A 20044-nucleotide genomic window follows, 5' to 3' on the forward strand; every position below is an offset into this window, starting at 1 on the left:
ACCAAGTATAGGAACATATGGCAAGCAAAAATATTTGTGTGCTTTTATTTTTGCGCTAGTGTCTGGTCGCGCGAAATGCGCAAAAATTTCAACAGTGCGAAAATTTCCACTTTTACAGTATTGAAAAAATATTTTACTTTCTTTCTGTCTCCTTTTTTCCTTGATTTCTTGTTGTTTTTTTTCTGCTATCTTATCATTTCCCCTCCATTCCAAACTATCCATCAAGTTTCAACTTCCAATAACTTCATTCCCCATATGTCAAAACTCTTGTTTTTTCATCTCTATAATCCTATCCTTCATTATTTCTTCTGTAGGAATTCTATCATTTTATCTTCTCCATCCTATTCCACCATCCAACCAATCCATCCACTGTTCTTACCAGACTTGCTGAAGAGGGCACTGCTGTAAGTGACCGTGACCTGATCCAAGGTGTATACATTCAGCTGACCAATGGCCCCACCATAGAGGTGGTACCAGAACTTGAGGCATTCGTTGTCCGTGTCTGAGTAGACTGGACTGAGGAGGCGTGCCCTGTCACCTTGGACACGGGGGGAGGAGACTTCAATGTAGGCATAGAAACCTGTGAAAGGGTTGAGACAGAGAGCACCACACACAACATAATACAGGCTGCTCCAAATGCACTTTTCTAGTTTATATAATCATGTGAAGCTAATCAGAGCCTTCTAAAGACATACATATAGAAAGAAAATACACCTATTTTTATAAATTAAAATTCATGTGAAGCTTATTACAGATTACTGATCAATCTTTACACACTCAATCGATTTTCAAGGTACGAAAATATAGAAAAACAAAACTTCAGTATTGATGGAGCAGTGTTAACCTGTTGAAGACTAGTTACGAGTATACTCAGGCAGGTTTGTATGGGAAATGCATAATAGCAAAATCAGATCACCCTGTAACATGGCATCACACTTCCTAATCTACGACTCACAATGGTACTCAAGTACATGCACTGAATCAGTACACAGTAAACCTGTGTTTACTACCCACACACAGATCAACACTCTTGTGGTGCACTTGATAGTTTTTTTCTTTCTTGGATGAGTACAATCCTTGAGAGGACCTCCTAGTTTTACAATGAATAATGAATACAAAGTATTTATTGCAATATTGTGTAAAACACAAATTTGCCCTTTATAACTCTTAATGTGCCATGGTGGAAACCTCCTGTGTGCCACGTTATTCTGAGACACGAAGGTACATAGTCTTGCTTTGAGAAAGAATTCTGTTTTTCCAATTTGTATAACTTCTACAAATTTCTGTTAAGCTGGACATAATAGTGAGCAAAGTTAAAGAAGAATGCAAAACTTTGCTTCCATACACAATGTATGACAATTCTATTTTAAATTTTTCTTTTGAATTACCAGTTGCTACATTACCGTAAAGGCATGACTTTTGCACATAAAACAGTGACAGAAACTTAGAAAGTACACGCAAATTTAGTTGGGAACATCGCTTGATAGTCAATCACCACATAGAATGCAAGCCGTATATGTGAGAGGAACAAAAGCACGAAAAACGCTTTGATTGTACCACGGGTTTAGCGATTTATCGATTGGTTTTAGCGGCTTTGTTTGTTGAGCAGAACATGCAAAGTTGGCACGCCGTCGACTGAGTCGGACGTGCGAACGTGGCACATAAAGAGTTAATAGACTACATAAATTCAAAATGTATCTATTCTTTTCATTCTGCATAACATTGCTCTTTAACCCATTGAAGATTAGTCACCTGTATATGGGAAATGCATGTCGTAGCAAAATCATATCGTTTTCAACGGGTTAATCAAGTTTCAAACAATTGTAAACATAAGAGAGAGAGATATGTCTCTGCCTGTACATTTTCAAGTTAATGAAAATGTTTTTTTTTTTTATTTTAAGACTAACATACTTCTGAGAAAAACAAACTTTATTCCATTTTTGAAATGACAAACTTCACTTGATTTTTAGAATAGAACAAGCCTTGTTTCATTTTTAGATTGACAAACCTCCAGAATAATGAACAATACCCCAGAAAGATATTCGCTGTGTCTTTACCTACACAGAGTTTGTGATTCAATGTGTGATTACCTTCTGCAGTGCCTGTGGAATGGTCAACACTTGGACCAGTGTTACTGGAGGATGTTCCTCCGTAGTCTCTCGTCCAATCAAATTCATCCGATGTATCCTGCATCCAGCTGCACAAGTCCAGCTCAAAATCACAGGCCACTGTGCGACATGTACAAGCAGCATATGATGAGATATACATACAGTACTGTACACATTGACTATTCCGAATTTTACCAGGTAGTCCTGACTTTACTTTTAAAAACAGATTGTTCACTTTTAGGAGCAGAGCAAACAGCTCAAATCAGTGTTACATTGTATATGGCTGATCTGGATCATAAGGCAGTAACCTCAGACATGTACACTGTAGAGAGAATTCTTGAATCAAAAACAGAATTCTTAAATGAAAGTTACCATTTTCAAATGAATTGCACATATAAACAATACAGTGAAGCAAAACTGCCCTCATATTACCAAGCATCACATTTTTTTTTTCATCATTTGAACAGGACCACTCCTTGATAATGGTTTGAAATGTGAGATTTTGTCAAGACATATGACATATAAGATATAGACATACATTTATCAAGCATACCACATAATAGCATAACATACATTGTACAGGGCATATTAGACTAATGGGATATGAGGCACCTAAGACAAAGGAACAACATAATATAACAAAGTTATCGACAACATAATGTGGAATTACATTATCTTCATTATCCTCCCTATCTGTGGTACTTGTCTAATGGGGCTTTTTTCCATAGATTCTATTCAATTCATACATGTACTTTAAATCTTAAATCTTGTGGAACGCTCTTCTGTAATTCCCTTATAATCTAAACATCCAGATAATTTGGGCTATATGTGGTTTTCAATAGCAATCTTGGAACACAAATTAAACAGTAAATGATCAGGTGAAAGTACGTTATTGCAGTGTATCTTCTGCAGCATTATCTTCATGTAATTAAATGCCACATGATTTTTCAACACATACACTGTAGGACAGAGACTGGTGCATGTTACCTTCTTGTGGACAAGCTCCATCATACAGTGTAATGTCATCCAAGGCAATGTCTCCAAAGAAGCTGTCACCCATCACTCCTTCAAAGATTACCTGTAGAAAAAAGAGTGTCATGCATTAAACCAAGATCAACACATCAGAAACTAGAAAAGCAGTCGGAGAGCACAGACCTCTGCCAAGCCAGCAACTCATTTCCACCCTTGCAATTTCCCTAAATAGAAGCCTTTTGTTTACACATCATTGCACGACGCCTTGCCCGAGCAGAGCACACACTTGAATCAGTGCATGTATGTAAACCTCCAGTACACACAACTTGAAGCCCAAGTTCGTTCACCTTAGATGCCAAAAGATGAAAAATCCTTCAAAAATCCACAAAAATTCCTGGATCACTACCAAAATTGAATGAGGTCTTCCTTGCGTCAATATCTCATTTTATTTGTAAATAGACAAACCAACGCCGATGATCACTTAACCTCCTTCCTTGGCGGAGGTAAATATCTAATTGGATAAGTACGTACTGGAATAGGAGGGCATGGTGGAAAAAAACAAGATAAGTGAAAATAATAGTCACACTGCATAATTCATATCACTAAACTATGAACAGACTTTCCTTCAACATGGTGTCTACCACTGACTTGTATGAAGAACAAAGTGAATATACACAACACACACCCAATGCACAACACCCATATCAAAGGTTGAGCTAAAGTGTGTGGCTCAAATTTGGGCAAGTGATTTGAATACAGACTTCAAACTTAATGGCATACAGAATGAAATCATACATGTTCACTTATGTGGCCAAAAGATAAAGAAAGCTAATAAAAAAAAAGATTAAAAAATGATTTCGGGAAAAAGAAAAATACACATACATTTATACATCAGACTGTCAGCTGAATAATAAATGATGCAGGATTAAGAGCAACATAGGGCAAACAAGGCCATATGTGACTAGAACTCCATGACAGTAAAGACTTTCATGCAAAGGCAAGTTAATAAAGATATTTGTGGTCAGGGAAGACAAACACACACAAAAAAAGGTATATACGTGTATGTGATATGATTCTAGATGCATTTCTATTGAGAAATAGACCACTTGAAACCTATCAGCATTAGCCAAGGGGAATTATTTGGCTTGAATTGAGCAGACAACAGCTGGAAATAATAAGGATAAAGATATGATTTTTAAAACTCACGTTCCATGCAGATGCAGAAGATATCTCCTTCTCAGCTTTAAACCACACACTGCCCTGCGTGCCGTACTTGGTGTAGATCTTCGCGTCTTGCTGGCCCGCCCTCTGTAGGTAGACATTGAGACGATTGATGTGTGGTCCATACATGTGGGCCCAGAACACCAGGCACTTCGGGTTCGATCCATCCTGGGCAGTAGGGTTCTGGTCCGGGCCCCTGAGACGGGCCCGGTCACCAGACATGTACGGCCCCGAGGCCTCGATGTAGACGTACCAACCTGACCCCGTGGTGTGGTCAAAAGTTGGCCCAGAGGCGGAGCTTGGCGTTGCCTGTTGGTGTCGCGTCCAATCAAATTCATCATCCGTCAGCTGGACATAGTTACAGAGGTCCTGCTCAAAGGTACAGTCCATTGCTATGGGGGGGGGGGAAGGTTGGGTTGAGATAGAGGGATACAAACCATACATTAAACATGCCTTGTAATGTCTAGTAGAAGTTAACATGTCATACACACAGCAAAGACAGCTCAGACTCTACAATATTTTAATATCTACTAAAGATCAGAAAACTGTTGTAATTTTCAATACAAGTTTTAATCTGGTGGCTTGTGTTCTTACCATCTTTTGTGGAAAGTCTTTGAAAATAGATTCAGACAAATTCTATAGCCCTGCCAAGCTTAAGGATCATGAAAGTGTAAAAATACTAGAACATCCAAACTAGACAGTTTACATTTAACAACGGTGTCGGACTTGTGTGAAGGCTTATCATAATATTAAATGCATAATATATAGTGCATTGTTAGTGGTATTTTATGCATGCTACATAAAATAATTTTTTCAATTTTATAACACTAAATTGTTTCTCGTATGTACCTTTTTTTATGTTAGTGTGTTTTGCAATACATTTCATAAAGTGCTTATCAAATATAGGTTATAATTTAATAACTTGAATTCAAACAATACAGTGGCATTTTTAATTTTTTTTTTTTTTTAATCAGTGTCAATGACCTGGTTGAATATATTTTTGGTTCATCTGCCTATACATTGTAGGTACACTGTACATGTGATTGTTTGATGCACTAACTTACAGACGACAGGCACACTTGTTGGTGTTCCACCACAGACAGCCGGTGACACGTCAATATCATCAAGGGCAATGTCGCCCCCAACGCCGTTCGTGGTTGTGCCCTCAAAAATAATCTGTCATGTTCACAGAATAAAGATCACATTCTCACTTCAGAATATGTTTAGATTGTGCACAGTTTGTATGCATTTCATATCAAAGACAACAAGCTGTGAAGGAACATGGGACTCCTGTAAAACAAACCACTACACTGTGAGAAAACATTATATTTATGACAAAAGGCTTCAGAAATGCAGCAAGATTGAACACCTCACTGTGGTATATCAAAACTGCAAAAACAGACTCATTGAACGCCGTTTCCATTTCATATGTCCAATGACATGAAAGTACACTCCTACATCATACATCAAAACATCTGAAGACACTTCACACAACAAAATGATTGAAGACGTAGTGAACACCACATGAATGTTGTGATCAAAGCCCATTGACGGCTTTCACACATATCTGCTCTCTGTGCAATAGTAGTGGTTTATGTATTCGTATTCTAGTGAAACTACTCCTAGAACATACCCAAACACTCAGAGACCAAGATCATGCAACTTTTTAGGTGATAGTACTGCAAAGACTTGCATGATTTCATGATTTTAACAAATTTCACTAGGTTTTTATTCTGCCAATGCATACTAAAATGACACTATTTGATCAAAGAGACACAAACATTTCAATAATCATTATAAGCTTTTCTATAATGAACCAAAAAGACGCACTACAATTTGTAAGTGCATCTTTTTCATCTTAATAACTGTAAAAGTGAACATTTCCATCATGAGTAATTTCTTGTTCTCAGTCAGGAAAAATGAATTTGGCAAGTCTTTAATTCTATGGAATCAAAGTGACAAAATGTTATTACATATTACAAGCAAAACTATTTTTGCCTATTGTTTTGGAGCTTGTTTCATGTCGCCCTAATTGCAGAAAAATTTCCACAAAAATTTCCACTTTCACAGTACTGTACTGTAAAACTGGATATTTTCGCGCGACTAATTTTTCGCGCTTGGCCGGGTCAGAAGAGTTTCGCATGTTTTTAATTCCGCGGAATCTAGACATCACACACAGGAACATATGGTAAGCAAAAATATTCGCGGGCTTTTATTTTCGCGCTAGTTTTCTGGTTGTGCGAAATGCGCAAAAATTTCAACACCGCGAAAATTTCCACTTTTACAGTATATCTTCAATGTAGATGATACATTGCATGTTATGCTTCCTTACCTGAAACTCCTCCCCACTACTGATATCCACCTCTCCCTTCAACCAGATGTCACCCTGGGCACCAACCTTCTGCCATAGCAGGGTAGTACCTCCGGCCTCGTCCAGCAAATGGACATTGAGCTGACCAATGGCTGTCATTGGACAAGAACAGATGGTTGCAAATAAGTGAAATGCAATATGGTAGACTGGTCATCACCATTTTCTTGAAAAATTGTATAGTGTAGATTCACTGTGTACAGGTGTTAAGTGTATACAGGCTGTTCTACTGTGTGTATAGTACAGCATGAAATATATGAGTGCCAACAGTCAACACTATATTCTACTACAGAATGCACAGTAATGTTGTAATCACAATCATTATGGATTTTTTTTTTTTTTTTGAACAGTAAGTATTTCTGAGGTACTTTATGACCCTCGTTTTTGTGCAGTTACAAGACAAAAAATATATGTTAATGCATTTTTCTTTCACAATGAATGTAAACTAAAGTTAGATTTTACATTGGGGTGATCAAAAAAATAATACAATGTACAGTGATATGTTTTGTTTGATGAAATAGATTGAAATTTTAATCATCATCAAAAAAGAAAAAATAGTTGGCAGCTCTGAACTATGCTCTGTGAGATAACTAAACAAATATAAACTCATAATGAAACTACGACACAGCTTTACAGTGTACTTCCGCAGTGGCATCACACATACAATTGTAGATATACTGGAAAAGGCTTGTTTTAACTGACCACTCACCTCCACCCAGCATGTGATACCAAAAGTAGACACATGATCCAGAGGATGCTGGGAGATGCTCACTGACCAACCAGCCTGTCTGACCTGCCACGACCCCTGACCCCAGGTCAGATGCCTCAAAGTACACATACATTCCTGGAGTGGGAGGGGGTAAACGAATCAATTTGGGTGTAATATCAATGTCAGGGGTGGATCCAGGAATTCCGTAAAGAGGGGGCGCAAATGGTATTTCTGGTCTTACTTCCTGGTTTCATTTTCATTTTTTTTTTTATTTCGTTTATTGAAAAAAAGAAAAGAAAATAATACCTCCCTGGATCCACCACTGAATATAAATACATGAATAGTAATGCAATAGTTCGAATTATATACATACATTGTATACACATGTACATACTCAAGCATATGTATGCCCATGATTCCAATCAAGACTGCTATTAAATACTGAGTGATCAGCATGTGTCTAAGTCAATGAAGGGAACTGCAATTCGTACACTGTGCATGTAGAGTAAAGAATGCATGCGAATGTATCATCGCACGTCATCACATATATAGACACATTATGCGCAGAAGGTATATCAGAGAGGTATATTCTCACCCAGAGCTGTGCCATAGGTGTGGTCCACTGTGGGACCGGTGTAGTCTGTCGGTGTGCCACCATTGTTCCTCAACCAGTCCCTGTCATCCCGGGTGCGTTCGTTGGTCCAGCTGCACAGGTCGGTCTCAAAGTCACAGAATCCTGGTCATGTGACAAAAGATTCAGAGGATGAATAGTAAATTTCATCATTGCAACTTCCTTGTAAAAGAAGGAAAAATATCAATGCATAGAAATCTTGTTATAACTAAGTTGATGAAAACTGCAGTATCTAAATATACAATTAAGTTTAGTTTGTGCTAACATGCACTACCATGACAGAAATGACATCTACTAACATTTCACAACAGCTCCTAAATAGACTGCTGCTAAGTAACTTAGCTGACTGCCACAAAAAAAACTCCACGACACTATGTGTGTTTACTATTTCATGATCCAAAAGATCTAGCTGGTCTCCCTCACATTCTTTTGCCCGTAACACTTTTGTTAAACCATGAAAAAGCTTATGAAATGTCTTAGAACCTGTACCTTCTGTGTCACTATGATCGCATATATATATATATATATATATATATATATATGTGACCCGCTACAACAAAATGGTCCTAAAGTCGTGCACGGTCAAAGACGTGAAAATCAAGTTTGAAGTCAGAGCATCAAAATTGGTCAAAACTTATGATTTTCTGAATTTGACATATTATTAGAGTCTGACATGTCTTCTATCATCTGTTGAAATTTTGAAGCAAAATGATGAAAGGAAAGACCAAAAAATAGCGTTTTTCTGGGCCATGTTTTTTGCGTTTCAACGAAGCAGAAACTGGTTCGAACATTTGGATTGAGCGCCACAGATAGGCTCCGCCCCTAACAACGACCAGAGTGATCTCATTGGTCAGTTTGCTGCTTGCCGCTAACCGAAGCGTGAAGCTCGCACACTCCCTAGTCGACTGGTGCGTGGTGGCGGGGTGCGCTATGCCCGGCCGCTTCTCCTGGAATAGTAGTCACTGATTGGTCGGTGAGGAGACCGCCGACGCTGTGTTTGAATGAGCATTGCGGAGGTTGCTAGGGCTTAACTTCTATTGTCCGGTGGTGAATACTGACTTGCGTGTCCCTTGGTCGTGATTGCATCGCAAGGAGAACTTTTAGGGCGCTTTTCTCGAAACAGTGATTTACCAGACGTCTCGACATGCTCTCTTTTAAACATCGATATCTCCGCAGCCGATTATTTTTATAAGATGTGTTATACAATTGTATATCAATTGGGAATTGTGTCATACAATTTTCAAATAATCGCCCTTGCCCGACTTTAGGATAATTTTGTTGTAGCGGGTCACATATCTATGTATATATATGTATATATGTATATATATATATATATATATATATATATATATATATATACATACACAATGTATATATAGGACTCAGTCAACATGCATGTATTTTTTTTCTATTAGCAATCTTTTGCCATGTACTTTTGATATGAATAGGAAAATGCAGCTTCATAGAACTGTCACAAAGCGGCAAAGGTTAAGAAATAACAACGACAATGACAACAGCAACATCAACAACTAGCTAGGTAAAAACAAAATAGTGAAACTGAAAATCCAAACCCTATGAAGAGAATTCTACATTTTAATAGGAAGTTTTAAAACAAAATACACCACCTACCTGCCCTTGGGCACGAACCATCAGATATCTTAATGTCATCAATAGCGATGTCACCGACGGGGTTTGAGCCAAGGGCACCCTCTGTCACCACCTGGTAGGGATGGCTTGCGAGTGTGGTGGCTCGACCAAAGTGCCAGGAATTCTCATCATGACCTACGGATGTGAGCAGAGGAGTGTGATGAACAGTAAAGCTGATTACAAAAGTCTTTCCTTTACAGATTACAAGATAAATGCCTTGTGTTTTTCTATCATCATTTTATATCTTTTGAAAGAGATGCAAAATAAAGTTACCATGTCCATCTTAAGATGCATTGAACATGTTGCCCATGGAAACCCTACTACTCTTCTGCAGAGTGAAAATCTCCAAGGAAAATTGCATTAAATATCAACTGAAGTGTTCACACATGCAATATCTTTGGCCTCCAAGATATGGCATTGCCAACAAACTCAATGCAAGCGAAGTCTATCCATTTTCTGCCAGCAGTTTGTTAAGTAGAGATTCTTTTTAGCACTGTTTACAAAACAATTTGTAATTTTCTAGTCTTCGAATTAAACTTATACATAACAGTCCCATTAAACATGTGGGATGCAACCTTTAACGTGTACACTGAAAACTCTTGGAACATAATCATTAAGCTAAAGGCAATGAGATTTGCTTGTAAACTGATTTACTGGAAAATGGGACATTGTATAAATCCAACAGTTAAAGAGAAATAGATCACAAATGACTGTATCTCTTACCATTCTGTGTCCAGATCACAGTGTAGGTTTGGGTGACGACATCATACACGTAAACATTGAGGGAACCAACATTGACTCCCAGAATGTGATACCAAAAACCCAGACACTGACTTGTGACAGGCTGGTACAGGGGACTGACCAGGCGGGCTACCTCATTCGGGACACGTGGGGGCGCTGTGCTCACATAGGCAAACATTCCTTTGCAGAAGAAACATAGATGTGAGAAATACAATATAAAGTTTATCTGAATAAATATTACGGTGTGATTAATCTGTATTTCTCATAGTCTTACTAGAGAGGTAGATGTATCAAATACAATGAAGAACTCCTTAAGCACAGCACTGCACATCATACAATCTATAATGAATTCACTGATGAGATTGCGATAACAGAAAACCGCATCCTACGGAATGTCAGTGATGCTATACAAATGCAACTATTCACAAAACCTATTACACAAATACCTAACAATTCAATGGGGCACTGTTACTGTGCAAGCATTTTCATGTTTATTGAATGGACTGGAGTAGTTCTGCTAACTTCTTCACAACTTCTTTATCTCTCTTGAGTAAACATAAAATTTCATAAAATTCTTTGTGGCAATACAGCTGCACTGATTATTCAACCTGTTCCTGGAATCAAGGAAAAACATTGCCTTCCTCTTATAGCTGACAATGTGAAGATTTATTTTTCTTGCCATCATACAGGCAAAACTACGCCTACGACATTTCTTTATTCAAAGACAAGGCTTTTGGCAACTCTGACGTGACTTACTCATCTGCATCTTCATTACAACATGTTACCCTTAGTGAAGAGACATTCAAATTATGCAAAATGTTTAAAATGAATTAAAGACAAGCAACGAACCATTAACAAGAAAGTAATCAGAAAGTACAGTATAGCATAGCAGAGTAAATACCTGTTGCTGTGCCTGTCGTGTGGTCAAACCCAGGTCCTGTACCATTGGCAGCAGACCCACCACTACCAATGGACCAATCAAAATCATCGTCTGTTCCCTGGCTCCAGGCACACAGACCGCCGACCTCAAAGTCACACTCCTCTGAAAACATTTTGTGAAAAGTTAAAGGTCAATATCAAAAGAAGCCTTAGCACTAAGCATAGAAATAGTGTACATCAGTATGACATTAGTTTTAAGATATGTCCTGACCTATATGTGCACACTGACTTTATATTAACATTTTCCTTTTATAACTTGAAGACATTACATTGGTATACAACATTGATTGGAGTCAATATGTATCAAGTTACTGCTCCTTCTCAGCAATACCTACCAAAAAAAAGAAGAAAAATGATAAACATGGAAACATCTGTTTGCAATCATAAAGAAGCCTGCTGCATGTTAATGTACAAAAATGAATCTGGAGCAAAGAGAGGCAGTGTGTTCCTGAGATAGCTGACAGAGAGATATTACTAGAGTGACTACGAATCTGTGATTACTTCCGCAGCACTGATTACATGTATGTCCTGCCTACCACTTATAATCAAATTTATGCATGGCACAACAGGTCACATGAATAAATCAATTATTCTCAGATCATAGGTCATTCAAGGCAAATGACAAGAGGTACTCTGTATGGCTCTTTGACCCACTTCTTCACAACAATGTGTAGGATGGACCACTCATCTTTCCAGAAATAGACATGTCCAGTAATACAATTTGGAAAAATGCAGCATTTTCCATGAAACCCGCAGTACATTTGGCAAAGCAAACAAAACAAAACAAAACAAAACTCCACAATGCACAGATGGCATCTCTGTCCTGTGGACTGATTCAGCTCCCTGAATTTTTACCTCTGACACACGATACCACAACCTAAAAGATTAAAAAGTTATTTCCTCTCACTCTGAGGAGGGCAAACTCCAGGGTATATGATGATATCATCGAGGGCGATGTCTCCAGAGAAGCCAGGACCACGGAACGCCTCAAAGATCACCTGTAAGTCAATCACAAATGTATGGTGTCATTGGCTTGTAAATTTGGACGCATCACAGAATTTACACTTCTAATCCTTGGCATAGTGTCATAACCAATCCTATCTTTATTATCTTTTCTTTCCCCTGTTTCACATTTTTTTTGGAGAATCCCATAATTTTAGAACATTTTACACTTGTCTAAAGTCATTATCAAACATACTACACTGCACAGCAGCAGATTAGAGATGCATATATATATATATATATATATATATATATACATATGCATATGTATACGATACAAGTAATTATATCAGTCTATTTCTTTTGAGTATTCTTGTTTATATCTTGATGTGAAAATCAGTGATTTAATCAGTGACTTTTGCCATGACTTCATTTGTTCAAGTGGAGAAACAACTGAAATTGAAAAAAAGCTGAGATTGTTGCAATCACAAGCTAAAAAGTAAGATATTATGGCCTTTCTTTGATAGGACTACTGAAGTCCAGATTAAGGGACAATATCTAGGGAAGACTTGATAAAGACTACTTACAGACCAACTTGAGAGTGAGGTGATTGTCCTCTGTCCCAGCAGCCACTCATTTCCCTGTGACTGTGTGCGCGTCCACACCAGTGTCTCCATACTCCCCTGCTGCAGGATGACATTGAACCGGTCCACATGTGGACCATACATGTGGTAATAGAAGGTCAGGCACACTCCACTCTCTGGCGGGGGTGGTTGGGGATGGGATTCCAGCCGGGCTTTTTGGCCTGCCGTTACTCCTGAAGTCTCCATGTACACGTAGTATCCTGTGCAGGAGTAATGGAAGATAATTTTACAACACGATGCACGTGTGCTCAATATTGTGTGTCTGTGTGTTTTGTCCTTTTTCATAGCTGCTGAAAAAAAAAACACAGACTGAGACTTGATAAATCTCATCCTTCATCTTGAGATCATGTTCAAATTAATTCATTGTTCTTTAATGTTTGAGTATTTCAAATAAGCAAATACAGTTGAACCTCTCGTATCCGGACAAGTCGGGACCGGGGCTCATCCGGATAAGGGATTTGGCCGGATACGGGAGACTCAATGCTTTATACATGTACATATACATACACATGTACTGATGTAGCCCATTGTAGTACCACATGTAGTAATGTGTATACTGCAACCTTTTCATTGTTACACTCAGTAACAGACCCCAAAATAGAGGTTCGTGTTTGCAAGAATGAAATCATTTTCTTTTATAAATTCTTGGAATGATTTACCTAAATAATTATTAAGAAATGTATCAAGTAGATCTTGAAAATAAGCCATACGAGGCAAAGTCGACTGTAGGTCGCCATTGTTAGATTGAGTTGGGAATCCCCCTTTCCTCCCGTAATTATTAAAAAAAATCATGGCGAGATTGCGTCCGTATAATAGAGAGATCCGGATAAAGGGAGGCCGGATAAGAGTGGTTCAACTGTATACGTAAAGGTGCATGTATACAATGATGCCAAATGGATATTCATACTCATTTACATATTCAGGAGAACTTTCTTTATTCACTGCAATGCATAGTGCAGACAAAGTTTGCAACAAGTTCAAGTCTATCTTTATAGCAACAGACTTCTTGAAAATTGGTGGATATTCAGGAGAGAAGATGCAGTGAATGAATGTCCAAATGAAGAGAACTAATGATGCTGCTTGTTCTAGTCACAAGACCAGCCCACATACCTGATCCCGTGGTGTGGTCATAGCGAGGTCCAGTCTGTGCCGACGCCGTTGATCCCTGGATCCTAGTCCAGTCAAAGTCATCCTCAGGGAATGAAGGCTGGATGTAGCCACAGGTGTCCTGCTCAAAGGTGCAGTTCAGGTCGGCCGCGAGGGTCAAGTTGGCATCGCAGTCCAAGAAGCTGATGCCATCCAGGGCAATGGTGTAGCTGAACGGCTCCAGGGCATTGAGGTACACATGATCAAAACTCACCTGGATAATAGACATATGAATGGACAATGATTTGAAAGTTTGTCAACAGAAAGGCACATTGCATAGTGGTCCATATCAAATCCTGTAGCTCACTCCTTATCAACCCATTGAGGATGAGTTGATTTTGTTATAACAGGCATCTCTCATAGACACCTGCCTGATTATACTCTTGTCTGTCTTCAATGGGTTGATCAGAATCTCCAACATTACATGTATATTCTCCCGGCAAAAGGTTGTCACACAAAAAAATTGCATGGTAGACCTCTCAAGTTCAGACCATGGTTGAGCAGCTTTAAAAATGTCTCGCACGATATCTGTTTTGTCTGTCATACTCAATAATAAAAACAGCAATGATGATAAGGACAGATTAATAACAATAATAACTTGAATAAAAAAAAAAAAAAATGAAATTGATGCTGATAGTAATAATAATCGTAACTATAATCACAAAATTATAGGAAAAATAATAATAATACATTACATTTGTAATGCGCTTAATACAATGTTTCTAAGCGCAGATAACAACACTAAGCCTGGCATCGAAAGGAATCCATTCAATGGCTACCATATATTTCATTCTCTCACTAATAACAACACTAAGCCTGGCAACGAAAGGAACGAGTATGACCCCTTACCTCAAATCTCCCATCGTGGGCACCAACGTAGGCAGCACCAAGCTGCCAGACTCCCGGAGACTCTGTCCCCCGAGCCAGGAAGAGTTGTTCCCCATCCACCAGGTAGGCCCGTAGCTCCAGCAGATCTGTGGAGTTACTCATGAAGTAGTAGAACTGGATCTGGCACCTGGACCCAGATGGTCCTACCTCCGGCGTGGTGTAAGAGTTATAGCCAAATATGTTCTGCAGGTAGTAACCTGGATCTGAGAGAGAAACATGAACGTGTCAGCCCTGTTGAAACAATGCTTTTCATATTTAAATTTATCAAACATTATTTTTTCTTTTAAACCAAGCAATGTTTTCAAACCACATGGACACTGACTTACTTATCACACAAGATCTTTTTGGACCAGTATCATTATGAAGAGGTATAAGGACATGACACAGCTCACAAAATGCACAGCTGAGAATAGCCTGTGAAATCACTTAGATGCACTGCGATATGCCAGAACTACAGAAACCAGTAAACCTAGGAATATTTCCCTGTCAATATTTGCAGTGAAATGAAAAAAAAAAAATGACAAGACTTAAAACAGTGGAGAAAAGTCATATCCATATATCAAGCTCTGGACACACAAGCACACTGCATACACCATAAATTTCCTAAACATTGTATGATGCAAATCGGAAATTAAAAGAGAAGGTATCAAATGGCTGAATTCACAATTAAGAACCCTAGAAACAGAAATGGGAATCATCCATTTAAAGAGAAAAAAGTGGCTATATCTCAGGCAGTATACAATGCCTGTCTAATGCAGAAAAAAAAAATCACAAGTTCTTCGTCCTGCAAATATGAGTGGACTTCTAAACTTCATGAAAACAAAACACTATGAAATATGCAATAAATACGGCTAGTTTGTGCTAAAACTTTGTGAAAATTGGAGGAAAATGAAGGTTATAAGGAGATGGGTACAGATTAAATTTATCTTTAAAAAATTTCATCTCACCAGAGGGGTTGCCATAGCGATCCGTGGGGAGTGAATCAGCATTCGACCCTGCCAGAGTCCTCTGCCAGCCAAAATTGTTCCCACCACAGAAACCATCATCAAATTCACAGGCTCCTTCAGTAGGACATTGCAAAGAGATGGAAGATTAGGGTAACGAATCTGATCTATTCAACATTATCTACCACACCCTTACACAAACAAGAACACACACACACTGCATGTATACAGTGTACACCATAATCTCTGGAGTTAATTTGATATTCTTGCATTCTTTTCAAGCGCAGCTACAGTGTAGAAACCATATCATCATCCGAGGGTCTGGAAAGAGGCTATAATATGCTGTACATTTATGTACAACATGACAATAGCACAAGGTTTTATAAAACAGCCACAAAAATAAACATGCTAATTTTCTTATACACAGGCACTGGTATAGTTGAAGTACATTGTAAAGCACCTCTACAACTGAGCAAATAGTACCTCAAAATAGATAACATACGGATTAAAAAGAAATAGGAATACAATTCATTACACATAGAAAAAAAAATTACAACTAATTTTTCAGACTTGTTTAAACTACATTCTTAACGGTGCAAGTGTTTGTATGCCTTTGTTTGTACATCTAATTAGTGAGAATAATGGTGTACAACATGAAATCTGGAAGGAGTTTGGGAAACTATGCACTACAAAAGTGATCTATTTACAGTATATAGAAGAACAGATCTGCTCACTTTATTTTCTTTGGTTGCATAGTGGGCATCAAGTTTGTATGAAGTTTAATCCATCTTAGATTTAGCCATGATCTCTTACCACATAGTGCCTCATCAGCGCCGTTGGGACACTGCTCGATGAAATCGCACACCCGAGCAGCAGCAATGCAGGTGCCCTCCCCGCAGCTGAAGTCCCCTGGGTAGGGGCAGAGGGGTCTGGTGGTCGGTAGGGGTGGGGTGGAGCCGGGGGGTAGGGAGGTCAGGGAGGACAGGGGACAGTTGAAGAAGCTGATGTCATCAATAGCGATAGTTCCACTCTCACCATCCGCTACTGCCTCTAGGACAATCTGTGGGAACACAAGTTTCACAACTGTTAAATGCAAATGGATAATAAAAAAACAACTCTTGTTGGTTTTCACAATGAATAGAGTTAAAGGTCATGTTTACCTTTGTGAGCAGTGATTTAGAAAATGTTCAAGGTATCACTTTTGATACATATGTGTAGATCTGTTGTATCACAAAACATCCTACTACATAAAATTTTTGCAATAAAGCCTAAAATATAAGGAGACATCAGTATTTTTCTCAATACACCATAGCTGTATACGGTTTAATCTGGAATCATTTTTCTTATAACATTACTATTGTGCACATTTTGTGTATTCAAAATGCTTAACATCGATTACTCGGATTCAAATTTTTACAGTGATTTTTTTCTCTCCCTAACTCACACATATTAGAACTATTTTAAAGCACTAATGCTGGGTTTTTGTTTCATCTGCAAATGGTAAATTATGCCTTTAAGTAGGATCTAGTAGTGTGGACGACCAACATCTATGCTTAATAGAAGGGTTACACCATCTTGGGAAAAATACAGAAAAGGATACCAGGTTTGAACATGGCAAATTTTGTCCCAGACTCCCTGCATCTAGGTAATCACAATTACAATTCCTTCACAGCTACATGTGTAACTCTAGTCAATGCACGATGTTACATCCCCCCCCCCCCAACACAATGGAGCTGGGGGGTGTTTCATAAAGCTGTTCGTAAAGTTACAAATGACTTACGAGCGACTGGTGATTGGTTCTTGTGCTGAATTATGGAAATTCTGATAAGTGTAGCACATTGGAACTGATCACCAGTCGCTCGTAAGTTGTTTGTAACCTTACGAACAGCTTTATTATACACTCCCCTGGAATGTCAACATGGTTTTTACTAGCATAATGACCACAAGCATAAATATTGGGATTGCTTGCAATGTATTATACATGAGCAACCTCCCACATATTCATCTCGATGACATATCTCTCATTTCCAGAAAATTTCACAAGCAAAGTTTTCAACTGTGAACAGAGATTAAAGTTTAAACCTATGATCAACATTACGTGTACAAGCAAAGATACACTTTCATAACAACTTGAAAAGCAATTAAAGGTGCAGTTGCAATACCTGAAAGTCAGAAGTAACAATTGGCGACTCTGATATGTAAATGTAGCTGTTGGTGACATAATTGTTGATAGACCTAATCAAATCTAGTGGACCGCCCTCTGTTGTCCTGGTGTAGACATTAAAGGTCCCAACTTGAGGTCCGTAAGAGACAAAGAAGAATCGCATCTAGAATAGATAAGACACATGAAAACAACACAGTAGAAAATGCACATGCGCATAGTTATCATGTGAGAAATACATGTTGTACCTACCAAGAGAATAGACTGGGTCTGAGCATGAATTTTGATATTTGGCCTCACCACTCATAATGTGTGGTAACATCAATTCTACGGAGCAACGAGGCGCCTGGAGTCTAGGGAACAAACATGTATCCTCTCATCAAACATAGACTTAGTTGTTTCAAAGTGAGGAATGCAAAAGTATTGTGAGAATCGAAAGGCGCTTGTGTAAATTTCTCCCATAGTTGAAAAATTCAAGCATGCCATATTGCTGAGTTACTGGCTTATGAATGCACTTTTAATTGTTTCATTTTAGAATTAGTTTGTTACTGCTCTTCTGAAGAAGAAATTCGAAGACATTGTCATTTCTTCCTACACAAGCAAACAACATCTTCAAAACGTATGCTTATTTTGGACATTTCCTGACGTTACCTTTATCATTACATGTACTTTCCTAAATGATATGTTGCTTACATCTGCACATCCTTGTACAAGTAGATATAACAATGGTATTTTATAGTGTTACATATAAATGATGAGAAAGTTCAAACTCACTGTGCAAATAGTGATAAGGCCAGTGGCTTCAAAGATTGGCGACACAACCCTGGCAACGTCCCCCGACCTCTGACCCTTGGAGTCAGCCAATAGGAAGAATCCACCCCTGTTGTTGCGGGTGTGGTCCCGAGTGGGTGCATAGGCGTGGTCCCCCACGAGGGCGGATGACGTTCTCAGCCAGTCAAAGTCACCAGGAAGGGCAGAGTAGGTGCACAGGTCCGTTTCAAAGTCACAGCGGGCGGTGTAGTCTGAAGTACCTGGTCATTCAATCAATGAGGGCAAGAATTGATAAATGAAACTTGCTTTGCATGATGTCATATATATCTTGGAGCTGTTCCACAAATAGGGAAAATGCAGTTGAGGCACAGTGATGATAACTCTGCTCAAAAAAACAAGGCAGATATATGCGGTCATACAACCATACGTTTTCCTTTTCTACACCTTGAAAATACATCTTACAGCTTATGTTTCTTCATGCAAATTATGAGTCAAACAATTTCATTTAAGTGGGCTGGAGTCAGACATTAAGAAAGCAGATGAGGCAAACCAATAATGGAATATAAATCATCAGTTGTCATGGCAACCCCCAAACATCCATCCACTCACTGCACTGCATCTCATCCGAAAAGTCCCCGCAGTCGTCAGCAAAGTCGCAGACGTACTCGATGCTGACGCAGGCGCGGTTTGAGCAGCGGAACTCTCCGATGTCACATGAAGTCTGTGGGTTAGGAAGACCACAGCTGTAGAAGTTGACATCATCCACGGCATTGATCCCGGGATTGTTGAGGTCGGGTAAACTCAGGAAGTTGAACTTTTGGTAGAAAGGGAAGCAAAAACATCACGCATAAAGTACAGTAGTACTAATGATAATACCTACATAGAGAGTGGGTTTACAATCAAAATACAATTATGAATTGTTCCAGTCTGGCTCCTTTTACAATTTTATGTGGATTTTGAAATGTGGTGAAGACTGCACAGATCTTTATTCCGCCTGATTTAGGAGCATTCATATGTTCACATGAGGAGGGGTCTTGTGCAAGAGTCATCTTCAACATAAACCATTCCATCTAATTTAAAGAACTACTGGGATAACACTCGATAGTATTGAGTATGTTCATAAAATGGAAACGAACAATTCCTGGATATCCTGCTTCACTTGGATCATTCCCGAATGCAGAATTACCACACTCTGCCCACAATAACATTATA

General features: G+C 38.7%; 2 protein-coding genes across 2 annotated transcripts in view; both read right to left on the minus strand.

Moving 5' to 3' along the window:
• The window catches only part of LOC140246694 (MAM and LDL-receptor class A domain-containing protein 1-like), an 84844-nt gene extending 79370 nt beyond the window's left edge, over window positions 1-5474 (minus strand). The window contains exons 1-5 of the mRNA XM_072326032.1: window positions 5366-5474; window positions 4287-4693; window positions 3096-3186; window positions 2091-2228; window positions 380-580 (exon numbers count right to left, since the gene is read on the minus strand). Coding sequence (XP_072182133.1) covers window positions 380-580; window positions 2091-2228; window positions 3096-3186; window positions 4287-4691 — 835 coding nt within the window. The 5' untranslated portion in view covers window positions 4692-4693; window positions 5366-5474. The remainder of the gene's footprint in view (window positions 1-379; window positions 581-2090; window positions 2229-3095; window positions 3187-4286; window positions 4694-5365) is intronic.
• Window positions 5475-5917: 443 nt separating this feature from the next.
• Window positions 5918-20044, minus strand: part of LOC140246695 (MAM and LDL-receptor class A domain-containing protein 2-like) — a 94388-nt gene continuing 80261 nt past the window's right edge. Inside the window, exons 65-80 of the mRNA XM_072326033.1 lie at window positions 19442-19646; window positions 18836-19092; window positions 18063-18227; window positions 16714-16960; window positions 15904-16017; window positions 14918-15153; window positions 14033-14282; window positions 12866-13122; window positions 12244-12334; window positions 11299-11439; window positions 10380-10577; window positions 9639-9791; window positions 7974-8114; window positions 7379-7513; window positions 6634-6764; window positions 5918-5923 (exon numbers count right to left, since the gene is read on the minus strand). Coding sequence (XP_072182134.1) covers window positions 5918-5923; window positions 6634-6764; window positions 7379-7513; window positions 7974-8114; window positions 9639-9791; window positions 10380-10577; window positions 11299-11439; window positions 12244-12334; window positions 12866-13122; window positions 14033-14282; window positions 14918-15153; window positions 15904-16017; window positions 16714-16960; window positions 18063-18227; window positions 18836-19092; window positions 19442-19646 — 2727 coding nt within the window. The remainder of the gene's footprint in view (window positions 5924-6633; window positions 6765-7378; window positions 7514-7973; window positions 8115-9638; window positions 9792-10379; window positions 10578-11298; window positions 11440-12243; window positions 12335-12865; window positions 13123-14032; window positions 14283-14917; window positions 15154-15903; window positions 16018-16713; window positions 16961-18062; window positions 18228-18835; window positions 19093-19441; window positions 19647-20044) is intronic.

Source organism: Diadema setosum, chromosome 3 (assembly GCF_964275005.1).
Source record: "Diadema setosum chromosome 3, eeDiaSeto1, whole genome shotgun sequence".
Lineage (NCBI taxonomy): Eukaryota > Metazoa > Echinodermata > Echinoidea > Diadematoida > Diadematidae > Diadema > Diadema setosum.